The sequence below is a fragment of the Lasioglossum baleicum genome, chromosome 10 (assembly GCF_051020765.1).
Source record: "Lasioglossum baleicum chromosome 10, iyLasBale1, whole genome shotgun sequence".
Classification (NCBI taxonomy): Eukaryota; Metazoa; Arthropoda; class Insecta; order Hymenoptera; family Halictidae; genus Lasioglossum; species Lasioglossum baleicum.
In genome coordinates, this window is record NC_134938.1 from 4,253,045 (window position 1) to 4,272,255 (window position 19,211).

Genomic DNA, 19,211 nt, shown 5'->3' on the forward strand with positions numbered 1-19,211 from the left:
GTTCACAGAGTTAACATGTGTTAACACGTATTCTAAACTTATGATCAATTGAGGAATAAAATTTCATCCGATGGGATACTAAATAAATAAATATAAGAATCTCTCTCGATTGGCAAACAAATATAGACGTTGTTAGAATGAAAAATTTATTGTTTATCTCCGAATAAATCGTGGACTTTTATTCATATTGCTCGACATTACATCTATCCAAGATTTTACCTAAGAATTTTTGTACAAGGAGTTTTTTTTGTTCATTAATTACACTCATTCGTACACAATACAATTTAGTACGTCTTCTCTTTATGGTAAAATCTGACGCAAGAAAATAGTTCCAGCTAATACTCGTATATGTTCGCAATAGGACTTCAATGTAACTTTGTTTCAGTTGCAATTTTTTATACGAATAATGCAACTAGCCGACAGACAAATCGAAACCGAAATATAACAATCAGGATATTATCGATCCGTTTACACGTGTCTATAAACTTCATTTATGATGTCTTTCTTTTCGTTCTATAAGATAAATGCTAATTGTGTGTGAATTACACGTTGTGTGTAATACAACAACCACTGTCATCATTAGACAGCGGATCTTTATGCAAAATAAAAATTTTCTACCTGATTTGCAGTGAACCGGGATGAACTAGAATTTTAATTTCTTCCTTAATATGTTTAATACGTAGAAAATAATATAACAGTGTTTTTAAATTCTTCTAACTTTTTCACTGTGTCGAATTAAACCTACTCATTTTTGTTATAAATTTATAAAATCCGCTGTCAAGTCATCATTTACAAATACAATATTCGGTTTCGATTTTCTTCTCAAATTTTGAAAAAGCTATTCGAAACGGCTATCATAAACGAAAGATCGGAACTAAGAATCTGCAGAAGGTGCCATTCAACGTTACGTCAACATTCTCCAACGGTATCGTGCGGGATGACTCTGTTGACTCATAATATTGTAATAATACTTGAGAATAAAAAAGAGCAGGTCGGACAACGCGCGTTGTCTCCATAAGCGCAATAGTCGTGACAAGAAGATTGTATTTGAAACACTACTGGTTAACGAACGCGGCCACGTGTTTCTACTTTCAACGTTGGAAGCAAGTGCGAGCAATTATATTCTCGGTTTCAAAATGTTTTGCCAATTTCGATGCGACGCTGCATTCGTACATTATCAGATTAATCAAATTCAACAAGATACGCGTATTAGCAGTGGACGACTCACCCTCTTTTCGATTGCACCATCATTCCAATTGTTACCTGTATCGCTGCTCCAATCACACTGTCCAACACCAAATTTGTTCCCTGATTACTAGACTGCGGATTTTATGCATTTACGACAAAAATGGGCATTTACAATTTAAAGCAGTGGACGAATTAAGAAGATTTAAGGACATCAGTGCATTAATTTCAGCTGAATAAGGCAATTAAAAGAAGAAGGAAATTTCTATTTGGCTCCTGTGTCTTGCAAACAATGCAACACATTTTTTATTTTGCATAAAGATCCGCAGTCTACTAATTACTGTTGAGGTCCTTCTTATAGAGTTTTTGCGCTGATTCCGAATCTGTCCTCAATTTTTCTCCTATGCGCAAAGTTTTTGAGGAACAAGGCTTTGAAGAAAAAACATATTTTTCAAAATATCTTCGCCCGACATGCGTTGTCACCAGTGGAGCTCACCACTAGAACGATCGACGGGCGAAGATATTTTGCTTTCTAGTTCGAAAAAAACGTCGATGTTGCAAACTTGAAAGGGTGGTTTCTCAAGATAAAAGTTCGCTCTATCGCGTGGTATAGTTCGATTTTCCGCTGGACTCTTATTTTTCGAGATAAATTGAAAAATATCCTGAAAAATTGATGCAAAAGTGGTGTCTCTCCGTCTTTAATCATTGTTTAAACATGTTTAAACAATCATAAATATCGGATATTACTGTATTCGGGAAAGTCTACAGAATCTTTTGCCGCAGAGAACAATTCAATATCTTTTATAATAACATCACAATATTTGTTTAAAGTTGAAAAATATGTTTTTGTTTCAAAGCCATGTTCCTCAAAAAAACTGAAAAAAATTAAAAACAGATTCGGAATCAGCGCAGAAAACTCTATAAGGACGCAACAGTAATTAGGGAACATAAAAATAGTTGAAATTCGTTGGACAGTGTCATTGGAACAGACTCATTAATAGATAAAGAACAATTTACTTACCCCGATACTCTGCATTCGTTCGCTGGAAAGAATTCGTCCTCGAATAGAAAAGACAATTACTTTTAATCGATATATTTAAAATTAATGGTCATGGCCAGTTACGTTTAAACAATACACAACACTGCGCCTCCCACAGTGCAGCTATATCTCGCGTTTTACTTTCCTCTTTCAGGTAGAAACAGCGGATTGATCGTTGCACGACGCGCGTGCAATTCAACGATTTCCTTCCGAAAAAATGTCCGATCGCCGTACCGATTCACAATTAAGTGCACGAAACATTTAAACGATTGAACCCTTTCGCGAAGGTTGAACGGAGATTCAATGGACCTGGTGCTGGATACCAGAGTCGCCAGATTAACACTTATGTCCCCACTCTGCCGTTCCCTTTCTACTTTAACTGCATTTTCCTGATCGGGCGACTCCGGTAGATACAATGGAACTTCATCTTTCGCGACGTCGACGTGCTTCTGTTATTATTATATTGCGACTCGTTGGAGATTACACTGTCCAACAGTCAAAAATCGCTTCGATTTTCACTATGCGACTCTTGTACATTGTTTTCGAGAAATTTGATTTTGAAAAAAGACGTTTTCCAACAAATATCGCGACGCAAAAGATTCTGTGGACTTTCCCGAATACAGTGATAACCAATCTTGATACATTATGAATGTTTAAACACGTTTAAACAATCACTGAAGATGGAGAGTGACTCTATCTCTATCTTACTAACACGAATGTATTTGATGTTGGACATCACTGTACTCGGGGAAGTCTACAGAATCCTTTTGCTGTGAAGAACAATTCAAAATCTGTTATAATAACGTCACAATGTAAAGTTGAGAAATATGTCTTTATAAAAGACTGTATAAGGATCGCACAGTGGAAGTCAGAACGTCGAGAGAAAGTTCAAATTTGTTGGACAGTGCTATTAATTACAGTGACTCCCACTAATATTCGGACACTCTTAAAAAGGCCATAACTCTTTAAATATTGGAATATACGATTTGAAATTTTTGGAGATGTTAGAATAATTGGTTTGCTACACAACGTGACAACAATTTTTGAAAAAAACTGCAAGTTGTCGGAATTGCAGAGACAATACCAGAAGTTGTGTATTCTAACTTTTTTATGTGGGATTATATGGAAAATTTAGGAAACACGTTTCGTAGATCTGTATCATTTAAACGTATTCTGAAAATTTCATGAAAATCGGTCGTCGTTGTAATGATCTACAAACGTTTAAAGATGGTAAAAATTGCAGTTCTTCACGATCTTCGGCCTCCAACTCCAGTAATTCTAAGGATTCTAACATCTTTCAATGCCCCCGTCGTTTTTCCCCGCATCAACCGATTTCTATGAAACTTTCACAGTGCATTTAATTGACACAGATCTACAAAACGTATTTCTTAAAATTTCAATATAGGCCCGCATAAAAAAGTTGCAAAATGCAACTTTCAGTATTTTCTCTACAATTCCGACCAAATGCAATTTTTGAAAAAATTTATTCTCACATCCTGTAGTAAACTAATTGCTCTAGCTTCCGAAGAAAGTTCAAATCTTATAGTACTATATTAAAAAAGTTATCGTCTTTTTTAGAGTGTCCGAATATTAATGGGAGTCGCTGTATTTGTGGTGTAAACAAGCTTGAATCGAGAGGGGGTCAGTTTCGGGGGTCGTTCACCGTTTCAAAAGGGTTCAAAGGTACGCAGCGGGCGGTAGAGGTTACTATCTAGTAGCAACGCGCTAAAAGGGGGACAGTGATTGCAAAACAGTTGAAAAAGTTTCGAAGAGAATAAATTTGTCCCGGTTCAGCGAGACCGTCGAATATCTTTGTCGCGGACAAGACCATGAGAAATCGTCAGGGTTTATTTACCCGTGTCTCTCCTTACCACATATGTCTTCGGCCGTCAGTTGATTTTACAATTAGGTACTTATACGAAATCATATCTAACATCACCAGTTGCAAGGCTTTCCCGGTCACTTGTCGAGCAAGCAAGATCGCTCGGTAACGTCCCGTTGAACGCGTATCTCGTTGTATACACACGAAACAAAGAAAGAGTTCGGTTCCTATTACGGAAATCACACCATCCGTAGGTACAATCGGGCCACGCACACGCAATTCTAATATACATATACAGCTTCTCTGGCACACACATTGGGTTTTTGTAGTCTATTACTTCAATTTTTTCTTTTTTTGTCGCTTTTTGTTGATTTTTCTTCTGATCCGCTCCGCGCTGCCTGTCTTCGTCGGCCGTTTCCTCCGGGGGTCTTTTCCTTAAACGCTACCGTAGTATAGACTCGTACGTAATATATACACAGTAGTAACAGTCTAGGTTCCTAAGGCTGCTAAAAGTCTCACTTGCCGGATCTCCCGCGAGAAAAAGAGCTGAGGGTTTTTGGGGAGAGCCGCGGTTTCTTTAGAGTTCGGGTTTCGACGAAGGGTGAAAACATGAACGTCCTTTATACCGCGCGTCTAGTAAATCACTTCGTATACTGTGGCCTTTTTGTCACCGGACCCGGTCACGATATACTTGTCGTCGGCGGAGATGTCGCAGCTTAGCACCGACGATGACTCCTTCGACTGCAACAGAAATATATACGGAACGTCCGTTAGAAACGCTTTTATCCCTGGTCTACCCCACAAGTGTGATTGTTCGTTCGATAAATAGTTGCTTGTTGGAAAAGTCTTGACGAGCTCTCCAAGAAGAGTTGCGGCCCATAGCCGAAAATTTCAAAACACGTTTGAGCCTCTGAATCGGCTCAAAGAGTGGCCACTTCGAAACTTCTTAAATATATGAATACTAAAGGTCTATGTTATGGTTGTTATCATTTGGTTTTTCAAAATTCGTCGATTTGACAGAATTATAATAAGAAATGTTTAACTCCGTTATTTCTTGTCACCCTGTACAACGTTGTTACGTAAATTCCTCCGCTGTCTGGGATATTCGGGGTGTTCTGTGGAATCCGTGGACAGTTAGGGGCCTGCGAAAATTTCTACACACACACACAGACACACACCTGGAATATTGAAGCTCCGTACGGTGTGCGCCAAGCGTTCAACAGATTGTCCTTGCCGGTGGACACGAACCATTTGCCGCAGGACGCGAAACGCAGCGATAGGACGCAGGACTCGTGGACGAGCAGGCAGTACTTGTCCGATTTGGATGCATGGAGGACCTCGACCTTCGAGTTCTCCATACCGACCGCGAGCCATTCTCCGGTTGGACAATAGCCCAGGGAGAATATCTGCGAATTCAAGTCGTGCTGTTGCAGCTGTCTGCCTTCTCTCAGATCCCAGGAACGCACGGTGTTATCGAGACCCCCTGTCCAGAGCTTCGTGCCATCCGCGGAGATGTCGATGCAGGAGGCGCCGTCCGTGTGCCCTTGGAACTGCCGTATCAAAATCTCGTTGTGGAGATCCCACACGGCGATGTTGCCGTCGCTGCAACAACTGAAGCAGACTTTCGAGTCCGGCGAGATCGCCAGGGCGTAACAAGCCGGCGCCGAAGAGGTTAGTTCCGCCTTGATCCTCGGCGTCGGACTGGCCAAGTCCCAGATGATCAGCTGCCGCGCCTCGCCTCCGACTATCAGCGTTCTACAGTCCGGCAACAGCTTCACCGATCTGCAAACCGAAACAAATTCGATGAGATTCCATTCAGCGAAATTAGGGCTCTCTCTCTCTCTTGCTGTCCGCGTAGGGTAAGTGTACTATTGCTGGCACTGCAGTTTTAAGTTTTAAGTTGTAAGTACTTATCAAATGGCATACGTTTAAAAATAATTGCAACAAATTTCTTCGAAAGATTACGCAGAGAGCCGCCGAGCGCGAGCGTCTTAATATGGTTTTTTATTATTTTCTCCACTTGTGCAGATTTAAACCAACGCGACATTAAAGTTTAATATGCCATCAATTACTGTAAAAAAATTCACGGGTGTACTTTGATGTATTTTTTTTAAAACTCTAATCAAAGTTGATAAATGTTAAACATACAAAATTAGGACAAATTGCGATTGTTTAAAAAAAAATTTTGGGAGATTGAAGGTCTTATAATGCTAAACACACCCTGTAACAATCAAATTAAAAAGCCAAATAGCTTGCGAGGGACGCATGTTTAAAAAAATGCACGGAATTTGACGGTAAAGTTTCAGCCTCAATTTTAATAACAAATTGATTTATTCAGCCAAAATTTAAGGCAGTTTTAGAAACTACGTTTCGTTACGAACATTTTAGGATACATTTTGCCGATCTTACATTTTGATTTTCGGACTTTTTTCCATTGGACGACACACTGTGCCCCGCAAGAAAAGTGACACAAGTCAAAAAATGGCAATTTTGAGGTTATGTTATTGAAAGATATGTATAAGTTTTATTCTTTAAGTTGATTTTTCTCAAATACTGCGTTTTAGAATACCACTTAAAGAATACTATAAAATTTATACATATCTTTCAATGACATAACCTCAAAATTGCCATTTCTTGACTTGTGTCACTTTTCAAAATGTGCCAATGACTGTACTATTTGTCTTACGATTGTTATTCACTGAATATATTAGGTTGGGGAAAAAGAAATCCATTATTTTTACGTTAGAACGTAAGGAAATGTCGAGGAATCACGAGGAAATATTCTCATTGCTAAAGTCTTGATACGATTTTTGGGCAGACAAGTACAGTGCGGAGCACGAGAGAGAAGTCTGGCCATTCAGATTGCGTTCGCGTTTCTCTTGCCCCGTTCCCCTCCCGCTAGTTTCCTCTCGTGCTCCGCGTTGTACAAACGCATCGAAGAATGTTTGCCTGATCGTTGCTGAACGAAACCGCGTCCCGTGTCTGCTTGGATAGGATGAATCGACCTTAATACGGTTAATTCGTTAGGGTAGGTTGGCGAACTATAAGACAACTGACCTAATATAATTGTTGCGTTGCAGGCAGTCCAGCTGCGACACAGGTTTGGTACTGCCACCGCCTTCGTGTCCTATGTCCCAGACTTTCACGCACCCTTTGCCGCCGGTGTAGACGTACTTGGTCGGATTCGAGATGGTAACAGCGCATACAACTTCGCCGTGAGTCAAGGTATTAATCTGACGCGCGTGACGTGGAATTCCCGGTCCTATCAGAGCGTCCGTGGGGAATGCCACAGGCTGCATCTCACCCTCGCCGTGCGCGTGGAACGAGATTGCTCTGCGGTGAAATGTAAAACGTTAATGGCTTTGTCGTTGCAGAACGCGATGCCTTCGATTACTTAAAAGCTCCCGTTTAACGAAACACCGAACTATATGTATGTATGTGTTTGTGTGTTCGTGTGTGTGTGTGTGTCTACGTGGAGAAACGCTGCGCCACCCCGAAACTAATGCGCCGCTTCAACGATACCGGAAATAAACGGAGAACTGCTCCACATATTCCACTCTCGTCGATTTCCGATATCTATTATCATTTCGTTTCTTCTCCGGGAATTTCTTTAACGTCGAATAAAATTCAAGAAATATGCAGGGCGAGTCGCGTAACTTGCAGACCTCAAATAACTTTTCAATTATGCGTCGAATGGAAACGTCGTTCGCAAAAAGGTTGCACGGTTCCAAATGCAGTCTTTAATTAATGCTGTCCCCCCCTCTCGAAAGTATACTTTCGCAATAAACTTTCAAACGATAATTACAATTAACAGATACGTACGTTTTACCGCCTGGGACGTTGCTCATCCCGTTACTCGGTGGTATCCTTACGTGACCATCGAAACCGAGCTGTAACAGGCAACGAAATGAATGGAGTTCTGCGAAAACACTTTATGCAGATACTGTGATCGTTCGAGTAGCATTACAGGGGTTAGATTGCAATGGATACAATGCTCCCCCTTTAATAATTCTGCTCTATCGACTGCGTTAATATGTAGGATCTTCGCCGTACTTCTTTCGGAAGTAACTGTTTTTCAGCAAATGAACGACTGTAAATTCGAATTCGCCGCTCGCTATAATCATCGCAGCCGCCGAACTGCTGTGATTATCTAGGGGAACACTGTACATACTTGAATATAGTTTGCGAAAGAAGCCTCTAATCTCGCCTCGATCAAGGATATCCGATTCTACCCGAAACACAGGGATCCATAAAGTCTCTGACTGCTGTCACGAAACGTCTAAACATTTTCTATGGAACTTAACTTTCTGGAAATATAAAAAACCGTTTACTATTTGTCGAATAATTTATCTTTAGGTCCGTGTTGTGATAGCGGTATTTTTATTGCAGGGTCGTTCCCTTCGAGGGTAACTTTACAGGGGTAGCTTTTCATCCTAGTACAAAAATTCCAGAACCAGATTCTACGACCTAAATAAAAATGTAAAAGTGTGGGTGTTTTAAAGAATTGATAAACGAAGCAGTGAATGATTGTAAACATAGTAAATTATACAGCTTCTAAGAATGGTTCGCGGTCCGAGGATTCACCGAGAATTATACCTATAATAGGATTACAATTTTACACAACGTGGTATGTATTTGTCGATGTCCTATCATTTAAAGTAATAAAACCATAAGAACTGTTGGTGTTTCAATAAATTTCCAAACGAAGCAATGAATGCTGCTAAACATCGTAAATTATACAGGTTCTAAACATCGTAAATTATATGAGTTCTAAGAATGGTCCGTGGTCCGAGGGTTCACCAACAATTACATCGTAATAGGATTACAATTTTACACAATCGAAGGGTCTATTAGTATAAAGTAATATGTAACCATAAAATCTGTTTCAATGAATTTCTGAATGAAGTATTGAATGGTTGTAAACATCGTAAATTATACAAGTTCTAAGAATGGTTCGCGGTCCGAGGGTTCACCGACAATTATATTATAATAGGAATACAATTTTACACAACGTGGTACGTATTTCTCGATGCCCTATCGTTTAAAGTAATAAAACCATAAGAATTGTTGGTGTTTCAATAAATTTCCAAACGAAGCAATGAATGCTGCTAAACATCGTAAATTATACGAGTTCTAAGAATGGTTCGCGGTCCGAGGGTTTATCGACAATTATACCTATAACAGGGTTAAAATTTTGCACAACGTGGTATTCCTCGATGCCCTACCGAATGCTCCATCAGTATAAAGTAACAAAACCATAAAAACTATTTCAATGAATTTCTAAACGAAGCAGTGAACGATTGTAAACATCGTAAATGATACAAATTCTAAGAATGGCTCGCGTTCCGGGGTTTCACCGACAATTATACAGGATCTCTCAAAATTCCTTCAACATCCGGAAGAAATAGAAGGTTCCCGAGATCATTCGAAGCAATATTTTCCTTAGCAAAAATGGCGTCCGCGGCTTTATTAAGGAGTTATTAACGAAAAACACGACTGTGCCAACACGCGTCTACATCACGCTCTGACTGGTCCGTGTTTTTCGTGAATACATGAACAAAGCCGCGGGCGCCATTTTTGCAAAGGAAAACGTTGCTTCAAATTCTCCCAGTAACCTCCCATTTCCGGATGTTGAAGAAAGTTTGAGACACCCTCCTGTATAATAGGATTAAAATTGAACACAACAAGGATTAAAGTGTTAATTTGATCGAGGGGCTGATCATCTCTGGGTATAAAAATGTTCTGGTGAAAAGTATTGTCAGCGATTGAAATAGGACCCCTGTTTATCCGATGGCTAGACCGATCAAGACCGAGAGAGGGTACCATGGAGGTCCTGGCGTATGGTAAGTTGCTGTACGGCGAAGACGATTGCGGTGGCTCATTGCCGCGGGACGGCAAACCCTGATAGCCCTGCGGTGGCGTTTGCTGCGACGATGGCGGATGATAGACTCGCGATGCCAAGGGCCCAGGGATTCCGCCCATAGTTGGCGTACAGCTGCGCGACCCCCTCGCCGCCGCCACAGGTGTACCCGGCTTGTCGATCTGCGGAGGTTCGTCCGAAACGGGCTCCGGTTTATTATCGGGTGCAATCAGAGAAAGGAATTGTACATTTCACGGTCGAGTTTACGCGAAAGCAACGAGACGTATCGATCCTTGCCGCGATCGTAAGCGCGTGTTTCCGGTTCACCGATTCGCCAGAGAGAGAGAGAGAGAGAGAAACACGCACACGGAGGGAGAAAGAGAGGTACATAGTGAGAGAGAGAGAGAGGAGAGGAGAGAGGCCAGAGGAGCGGCAACTCCGAACAGTTCCACCGGCGCCCGTGTAAATTGACTTATCGTAACTTCGCGAGCGACAAATTTTAACGGTGTGCTCGGGTCGGTGGATACACACCGGTCGGAGCCGCCTGAAAGGGACCGCTGAAATATCTCTGTTGTGTTTTCGAGGCTGCGAAGGTATTTCGGCGATCATTTTTCTCGTTAAAAATCGAGTGCCGGCAGAATTTCTGCTACCCCCCCCCCCTCCCTCCAGTTTCAGTTGCCGCTTTCACGAATTTTTCTACAGTGTTTTTTTTTATACGGCGGCGCAACGGGCGCACGTATTATTTATTTCTTCGACCCGGGACGGCGATACTGTGATTAGCGGATCGACTTCTCGAACGTTCGTTACCGGCCCCAGCCCGGTGAACCAATGAGGGGATATCGTTAGACTACGGATATTTCTGCATTTACAGCTATATATATGTCTACAGTGAGCCACGAAAGTATTCGAACGCCCTTTAAAACAGAATAACCTTTTTATAATTGTATCGAACGACCTGATTTTTTATAATCAATGAAATGATATGCAAGAAAGATTCTCCAACAATTATAATTTACATATTTACATGGTTATATGCAGAAATAAAGATGGCAAACATGCCATCTTTAAAACATTAAAACTTTTTTATTTGGGCCCTTAATGAAAATTTAAAATATGTGTTTCGTAGATCTATGGTAGTTACACACATGCTGAAAATTTCATCGAAATCGATTAACATAAACTCGAGTTACAAGCGTTTAAACATGGTGAAAATCGTAGTTTTACAAAATCCACAGAATCGTACATCTTTCGATGCTTGTCGTTGTTTCCTGCGTCAACCGATTTCGATGAAATTTTCAGCATGGGTATAACTAACATAGATCTACAAAACATATATTTTAAATTTTCATTAAGAGCCCAAATAGAAAAGTTTTAAAAAATGCCTTTTCTACTTTTGCATGTAACCTTGTAAATTATAATTTTTGGAAAATGCTTTTTGTATTTACGAAAAAGTTATTCTGTTTTAAAGGGCGTACGAATACTTTTTACACTCACTGTATACCATATGTATATCTACGTGTAACTCGAGGGGATGATGGTTGTGATTTTTCGAGAATTTAATGAACGTTGTTCCGCGGTTGTGTTACTACAATTTGTTACCGACGAAAATGCTGATTAGGGGACCCACCTCTATTGCCACGATGCTATACTGCGAAAAATTCCCAAAACTCGCGCTTTTACGTGCCTCCAAAAACCACAAAATTATTTCAGTGTTCGTTTCGGTTACCTCTGTAGAGAGAGAGATGACTACACAACACAGAAAGATGAGAGAGTAGTGCAATTCGATACAGGGTGTTCTTTTTATCTTGCACTGCTTAACGCTAGGTTTAGGGAGCACTAAAACTGATGTAACACTATTTACATTAATGATAAAAATAACAAGAATGCATCTATCTATATACATGGTTTCGGGGTCGTAGAATCTAATTTCGGTAGTGCTTATTCGCTAGGATGAGATAATACTATTCTTCTAGGAAAAATGGAGTTACCCCAGTGTCATAATTAGACTGCGGATCTTTATGCGTTCACGAAGAATTTAGTTGGGCGAAATATTGGGCTGGCAAATAAGTTCGTTCGGTTTTTGTGATTTATTCCACTGTAAAAAAGCGAACGAACTTATTTGCCAATCCAATATAAAAGAGATTAAACGAATTCAAGAATGTTGTAATGTTATTTTTAATATAACAAAGTCGTTAAGGGATGAAATCAATTTTTATGTTCTTCCTGTTTCTCACAATCAATGCAAAACATTTTCATGTTGCATAAAGATCCAGTCATAATAAACGGGATTCGATTCGTCAGGAAATTCCACGACGATTTCAAGAAAGTGAAAACTACAAATTCGATTCGTGGATCTCGCAGACCCAGTCCGAAGGGTTAAGAAGCGTAAGATAGAAGAAACACCCTGTAACTCGAAAATGATCAAAGAGAAGCTCGAATACCGAGCGACGGCGTTAGCCGGGTGGGTATTCAAGTCTCTGTTCGTCTCGACGAACTCACTGAGAGAGGGAGAGAGAGAGAAAGAGAGAGAGAGAGAGAGAGAGAGAGATAGAGAGGAGAACCGGACCGATTAGTCGCCGAACAAGCTTGCTATCCGCGAGATCTTACATCTTTACTTTTCAGAGACGGTGTGCTACGAGCGGAGGAGCTTCCGCTCCGCGAGGGCGGCCTGTCTTTTACGGATGCAGAGCCAGCGCCGGAAGTCGGTCCCGCGTGTCCTGGAGCACTCAGCTTCTCCAAGGTGCCGTTCTCACGTGGGTCTGAGTGTTCGCCGTTCGCGTGCGGTGATGACGCCTCCTTTTGTGCGGGAAAAAAAAAGAAGAAACAAGTTTCTTTGAGAAGTCAAGATTTAAAGGTTTCGGGCTTCGTTCGTTTCGTTCGTTCTTTCTTTCTTTCTCCTCCTAGGAACTACACCGGGAGAACCTGTTCGAGATCTGTTGCGATCCGAGCAGTTTTTCGATTTCCGATTACCTACGGACCTTCCTTCGACCCTGCACAACACCCGAGCTTACGTAACTCTGAAAAGAACCAGACGGATGAACGGCTGGATTCTGAAGCGCGACAGAAAAAGAAGGAACTCGTGTTAGAAATGTTTTATTCAGTGGAGAATCACTTTTCGATACGCGATGTCACGGTGATCAGCGGCGGATCTAGGCGTCGGCTTTATCGGCCGCAGAGTCCAGAGACAATTTTCAATTCAGAAACTTCAGAAGAAATGAATTGTAAGACAGCGTCAGATCAGGGCCAGAAAATTAACGGCCCGCCGCTGACAGCGGTGATGGTTAAATCAAATTTCTTCTTCGTCCGTGCTAGACAGCGTCGGATAATAACTTCGTCCACCTTGAATAGTTCTGTTATTTGTAACAATATGAAAGAATGACGTGTGGACTTGCAATGGTACACATTTCGAATGTGGCTGAAGGCGTTTCAGAGGTTTCAAGGTCTCCTCGATTTGTTTAAACGGAGACAGCACCAAATTCTGCGTGAATACACTTCGTTTTCTTTCCTCGAAATCCCCGAAACGCCACCATCCATGAGAAACACGCACCGTATGAAAAGTGCCCATCAAAACCATTCGAATTCCACGTTCTAAAATTTTCACGAGGTGTATGGTTTAGTAGTTATTCGAGGTAATCAAGTTAGCTGGAACACCCCTGTATAACAGATTTAAACAGACATTTTCAGAATCGTTTCGAGCTGTTTTTACCCGGATCTTCGAGAACCGAACGTGTCACGATTTAATGTAATTGCGAAATCGTCGCAGAGTGTAGACTTGCGCGGAGAGGAGTGTCGATAAATTAGCACGTTGCTATTCAACGAGAGCAATTATCTAAGAGGAACCGAATGCGCTCTCGGTACACCTCGAAATAAATTGATTCGTGGCCGGTGTTTTCGAGCTACTCTAAATCCCCGAGAGTGAACCGTATCCGACCACACGAGTCAATGACGCACATCGTCATCGCTTCAGCCTCGAAGAAAGGTCCTCCATTTTCATCGGCAGCCTCCGCGCATACGCCACGCTTCCGCCTAATGAATTCGGTACTAAAAATATCGGATTTAGTCTGAAGGATGAACTGACCTCGTTCGCGACATCCACCACCAAGTCCTGATCGCTCTTTTCCCCGTCGCTCTCCTGAAAAAAAAAGATTACGGTCTCGTTGAGAAACGGAATTACAAAAATGAACATTACAAATGCGTATAGAATAAAAACTCAGGTGAGACTCGATACGATGAGTCGTGCACCACCACGGGAATGCGAAGAGTAGTTCCATGGCATTTTTAGCTAGGGGCGCTCGTGTATTTCTGAATTTTTACTCACTATTTTACCGATTCAGTCATTGTATCGGTAAAATATCGGTAAAACAGTGAGTAAAAATTCAGAAATACACCAGCGCTCCTAGCTAAAAATGCCATGGAACTGATACTTGTGCCGAAACCCTCCGTTTATGGGTGTGCTTCGTAAAGGTCAACTTGTGTGTGTTTAAACACGTATAGTTTAAGTTGTATGTCTCCCTGAATATGCGGATGACTACATTTTTTCTATAATATAAGAACCCTAAATCACTCGATATTTAAGAAAATGTATGTGTCTTGACAGTGGCAGCCTTAAAGAAACCCTTAAAGAAAAAAAAAGGAGAAAAGGCCCTGGGCGGTGGGGTTATAGTGGGTATGGGTAGCGATTTAAGTCCCCAATTTCCATCTAACAAGGGAAGGACCCCAACTGCCCGACTTCGATTTTGATAATCTTCTGTGAGAGAATAGTATATGGATCCCTAATGATGTCTGCAAAATATTAGGTGTAGTTACTCAATAGTTTTAAAGATATCAACAACTGAACTTTCACGCAACTTGGTTACACATAATGGTATATCAACAAGGTATGAAAGTTTAATTGTTTATATCTTTAAAACTATTGAGTAACTGCACTTAATATTTTGCAGACATCATTAGGGATCCATATACCATCGTCTCACAAAAAATTATCAAAATTGAAGTCTGACACTTGGGGTCCTTCCCTTGTAAGGGGGAACCGAGCCCCACATTACCCACGAACTTCATCTTAGGGGGCTGTGCGTAACAGCATTTCCCCACCGCCCTGAAACAAAAGTAAAAAAAAAGAGCTACGAAAAGCACAGCAGCGATCGGCGTAAAGCCCGTTGCCGTATAAACGGCGCTATAACCGCGACAGCGATACAGACACAGACGGGACAAATGGTGGGACAAATTTTACACGGTTCGCGCACGAAACCGACACGCAGACTGTTGACTGCGAAAATACCATAGAGCGCGCGATACCGAAGTGCAGTTGACGCCTGGATCGGCTTACAGGCCGCAAATCGCAAGGCCTCGGGTATCTGGCGTCTGCACTCTCCGAACGGCATTACGTAGCCGCGCAATCAGAACGCCTCGAGAAGGTGCGCAAGTGTCAAGATTAATAATATGTCTCTGAAGATGCATCTGCTGGTCGTACACGTCCGCAAAATAGGTCGAGAGACTCTCTTCTGCAACCGTTCGCCGGAAATACAGAGTGAGTCACGAGATCGAAACTGTTGATCGATCCTGTACAGGCTGTTTCCAAAGACGCAGCTTTCGAGTTGAGTATGAAAGAAAATTGTAGGGGAGACCAGGGCTAGTTGACTAACTTTTAACATAGAATGACTCGAATTAATATTCGTACGCTCTATAAAAAAGACGATAACCTTTTTAATATTGTACTATACGATTTGAACGTTTTTGGAAAGCTACAGCAATTAGTTTGGGTAAACTTTACTTCACAGGACACACATCTGATGCCTTTTTCGCGAGTTCATTTGTTGCAACGTGTGCACCGCACACAGTAACGAAATTATTGAAAAATCCAGAGAGAGAGGGAAACTATCTGAACACTCAAAATAAAAATTAGGAGTAGTATTTTTAATTTATTGTTTAATGTAATCTAGTTTCTTGATAATAAATGTTGCGTTCTATATTTATTTTGTTTTGCTACTGTTATTATGGGATAAATTAAATTCATCAACTGCTACTATTATTATAGGACAGAGGGAGTATTACAATTAAAATGGATTAGTCAACTAGCCCCTCTCCCCTATCGTCTTTGAAATTACCCTTTCAGTCACCAATCAAAAAAGAAAGTAGCTCGAAGCGTTACAAACAGCTGCGGAGATGTTCCGTTAAAAATTGACGTTCCCCGCGTTACGGAGAGGAACCTGTTTGATTAGCGAGCCAAACGGCCCGTGTACAGAAGTCTTTTACCACCGGGGAGGGAGGAATTTTATTGTCGACGCGATGAGACGGAATGTCACTTGAGAATCGTATTCTGCGCTTAGAATCTCGCCCTTTGTTCGAGTATTCTGAAACATCCAGAATGCCTCGAGAATGCGGAGTAGCCAAAGTACCTTTAGGTACCGGAAGTACCTGAGGTATCTAGGTTATTTCGAGCGAGATAGCTGAAAGCTTTGAGGAACCTAAAGTTCCTTTGTCATTAGCGCCTGCTCCGGAGAAACAATTTAAAATACCCAGAAGGAAAACACCTGCAGAAAAATTTTCGGCCGTCCGACTTGTCGTTGACTCGCACTACTGAATTTCGTGCCACCTCCTTCGCTATCGTAGTCGCCTAGTACGAAAGCGTTTCTCCAGCTGGGGAAAGTCGAAAAATTCAGGATTCGAGGCATGTATTGTATAATGTGACCATACGTCCCGTTTTGAACGAAGCACATCTTCGGGACGTCGAAATGTACCGTTTTTAGAAAGAGAGCAACCCACGGTAACAATTTCGAAAAAGAACGCGAAAAATCTAAAAATCATCCGACGGTAGCGTCTACTCTAGCCTAGGGCATGCCAATAAGTTTCACATACACTCTGAAGAGTTTGTTCTTCAGGAACATACAAGACCACATAAATTATTTATTTTCACGTGTCCATTCCTGTTTTTTAACCGACTTCGAAAAAGGAGTAATTCGAAAAAGAGTCAATTCGATCTGTACGTGCCTTTTTTTTCGCTTTTTTCTATGTATGTTCACCGATTACGCCGAGATGGATGGACCAATCGGAACGAAACCGTTTGCATCTTGTAGAGTATGTCCCCGAGGTGGTCTCTTTTTTTATTATAGAAAGTCTCATGTGAGATTTATTTCAACATAATAGAGAATACAGAGATTACCATACAGAGATTGCGAACAAAAAAAAAAAACAAACAGAAAATAAAACTAGAGATACATAAGCATTATAATGAAACATGAATACTATACACAGAGTAGACCAATCGCTTATACCCTAAGGCCGTAGCTTTTAAAAAAATGACAACATATAATGACAAGCCCTGATATTGAAAACAAATGTTGCATTTTTCAATTCTCTGCGGTTTTTATTGCGAATAACCAATAGGACCGAAAAACCATCCCACGGTGTTCAACAAATTCTGCTCGTTCCACTAAAAAGTGTGAGATAAACAAATTTTGTAAGATAAAATTAAACCGACTTCGAAAAAACGCACTAAAAAAATGCATTAAAAAGTATGAAATAATTTCCACGTAAGTTAAATGAATACACACGAACTTAAATACAATACAATCTTTCGGAGGCGGCGCAAAATTGAAAATCTTCGACACTGGAAATTACGAAGATCCTGAAACTCTTCTACATGCATACACATATTAATGTATCTTCTCTTCCCACCTAGTGATTTCCAAGTCCATCATATTCCAATGAAATCGTAATCAGCAACATCTATCAGTTAAAAAATTTTCAATTTTCCTTCGAGAAGATTGTATTGTATTTAAGTTCGTGTGTACTCACATAAATTACATGGAAATTATTTCATACTTTCTAGTGCGTTTTTTCGAAGTCGGTTGAATTTTCTTTTTCATTAATAAAAATAAACTATGAAGAAGTATGCGTTTTCTTGAATAGGCATACAATTACCTAAGAAATTAATAGCCGTCTCGTTTCGATGAAAAAAATAAATGGTCACGTTAGGCATGTAGAATGTTGCTCCGTCCATATTGCAAGTTACGACGCGAGGCAAAGTTCCGGCGCAAAGACGATTACTACCAACCAGGATACACGTATGAACGTAGTTTCACGTAAGACGATAAACAACGGTGAACACCGAGGCGAATAGGTAAATAACGTGCAGGGCTAGGAGAGTGCAATTTGTAATTCACGTATCTTTCATCGTTTATTTACCAGTTATCGCTCAGTTTCTACAAGCGGCTCGTTCCCGGTGCACAGCGACCAGCCCCTCGGTACGCGCGGCGTGTAACGAGTTCGAAGCGGGTCGCACGGGAGCTGGTAAGTTATACATGTAGTATAACTGTTATACTACGAGCGCAAAACATTGCAAAGCGCTGCCGCGTTGAAACGTTGTCGGCTTTTAGCAAGCGTCAAATGGTTACCGATTCTATCATTAACCGCATGCAAAATTAATCGACCCTCTTACGTTCGAAATCTCGATCGAATGCCCACTAACGCGTAAAATGTTATTTTATCGTAATCCCTTCCTTCAAGCGAATGCTTCCAGTAGCTAAATTGTTAAGTTTCAATCTGATTCTGCTCTGATTTGCCACTATAATTTGGTCAACTGCGTTCGCGGTTCGTAGTTTTTCTTTCGCGTAATAATGCAAGGCCTGGTGGGGGCAAAGAGGGATACATAAATACGGTGTAGTTGAGTTACGAACTTCTCTCAATAAATTTATCATCGCATTAACATTCCCCGTGCTGATACGGGCGCGCTTAACCAAACTATAAATAAAGACTTGAAAAGAAGGGAGGAATTATGCATCAAGGGCCATTTAATTTTCACGGAAACTTCTCGTGGAGCTACGCACGCGAGCCCACGCAAACGAGCCGCATTTTGTAAGAATTTAAAACACCGCCGGGTCGTATCATTCTTCTTTAACACTAGCAACAAGACGTTCCTGATTTTATCTTAGCAGAGCAACAACGTTAGCCCTGCATATAAATGGCGAAACTTCCCACCCGCGATGTCACCTAAATTTCATCTGCAATTAATTTTTCTTAACCGTGTTTCTCCTCACCGCTGCTATCGCCGCCAAGTTCTCTAAACGAGATTACGAATGAGCTGAACAAGATTTCTGAAAAATTATTCATGAGCCGCAAATTGCAATTTATTATGTGTGCCGTTTCAGCTTCCGAAGACACTATATAGAACTATATAGAAATGAGAGGTTCCTGAGATCATTCGAAGCAACATTTTCCTTTGCAAAAATGGCGTCCGCGGCTTTGTTAGGGAATTATTCTATGACCTTTTTTGTCTTTTTAGTTATAACAGTTATGGTCTCTGATTA

At 41.0% G+C, this 19,211-nt stretch overlaps 1 protein-coding gene across 6 annotated transcripts in view; it reads right to left on the reverse strand.

Moving 5' to 3' along the window:
* Positions 1–3,067: 3,067 nt before the first annotated feature.
* Positions 3,068–19,211, reverse strand: part of Gro (TLE family member transcriptional corepressor groucho) — a 95,289-nt gene continuing 79,145 nt past the window's right edge. For 4 of the 6 annotated variants that reach the window (XM_076431960.1, XM_076431959.1, XM_076431958.1 and 1 more), the window contains 7 exons: positions 13,985–14,038; positions 12,514–12,702; positions 9,870–10,088; positions 7,869–7,936; positions 7,104–7,379; positions 5,225–5,828; positions 3,068–4,787 (listed from right to left, as the gene is read on the reverse strand). In XM_076431960.1, the coding sequence (XP_076288075.1) occupies positions 4,680–4,787; positions 5,225–5,828; positions 7,104–7,379; positions 7,869–7,936; positions 9,870–10,088; positions 12,514–12,702; positions 13,985–14,038 (1,518 nt within the window). In that variant the 3' untranslated portion in view covers positions 3,068–4,679. The remainder of the gene's footprint in view (positions 4,788–5,224; positions 5,829–7,103; positions 7,380–7,868; positions 7,937–9,869; positions 10,089–12,513; positions 12,703–13,984; positions 14,039–19,211) is intronic. The other 2 variants (XM_076431961.1, XM_076431962.1) reach the window with 2 other exon arrangements.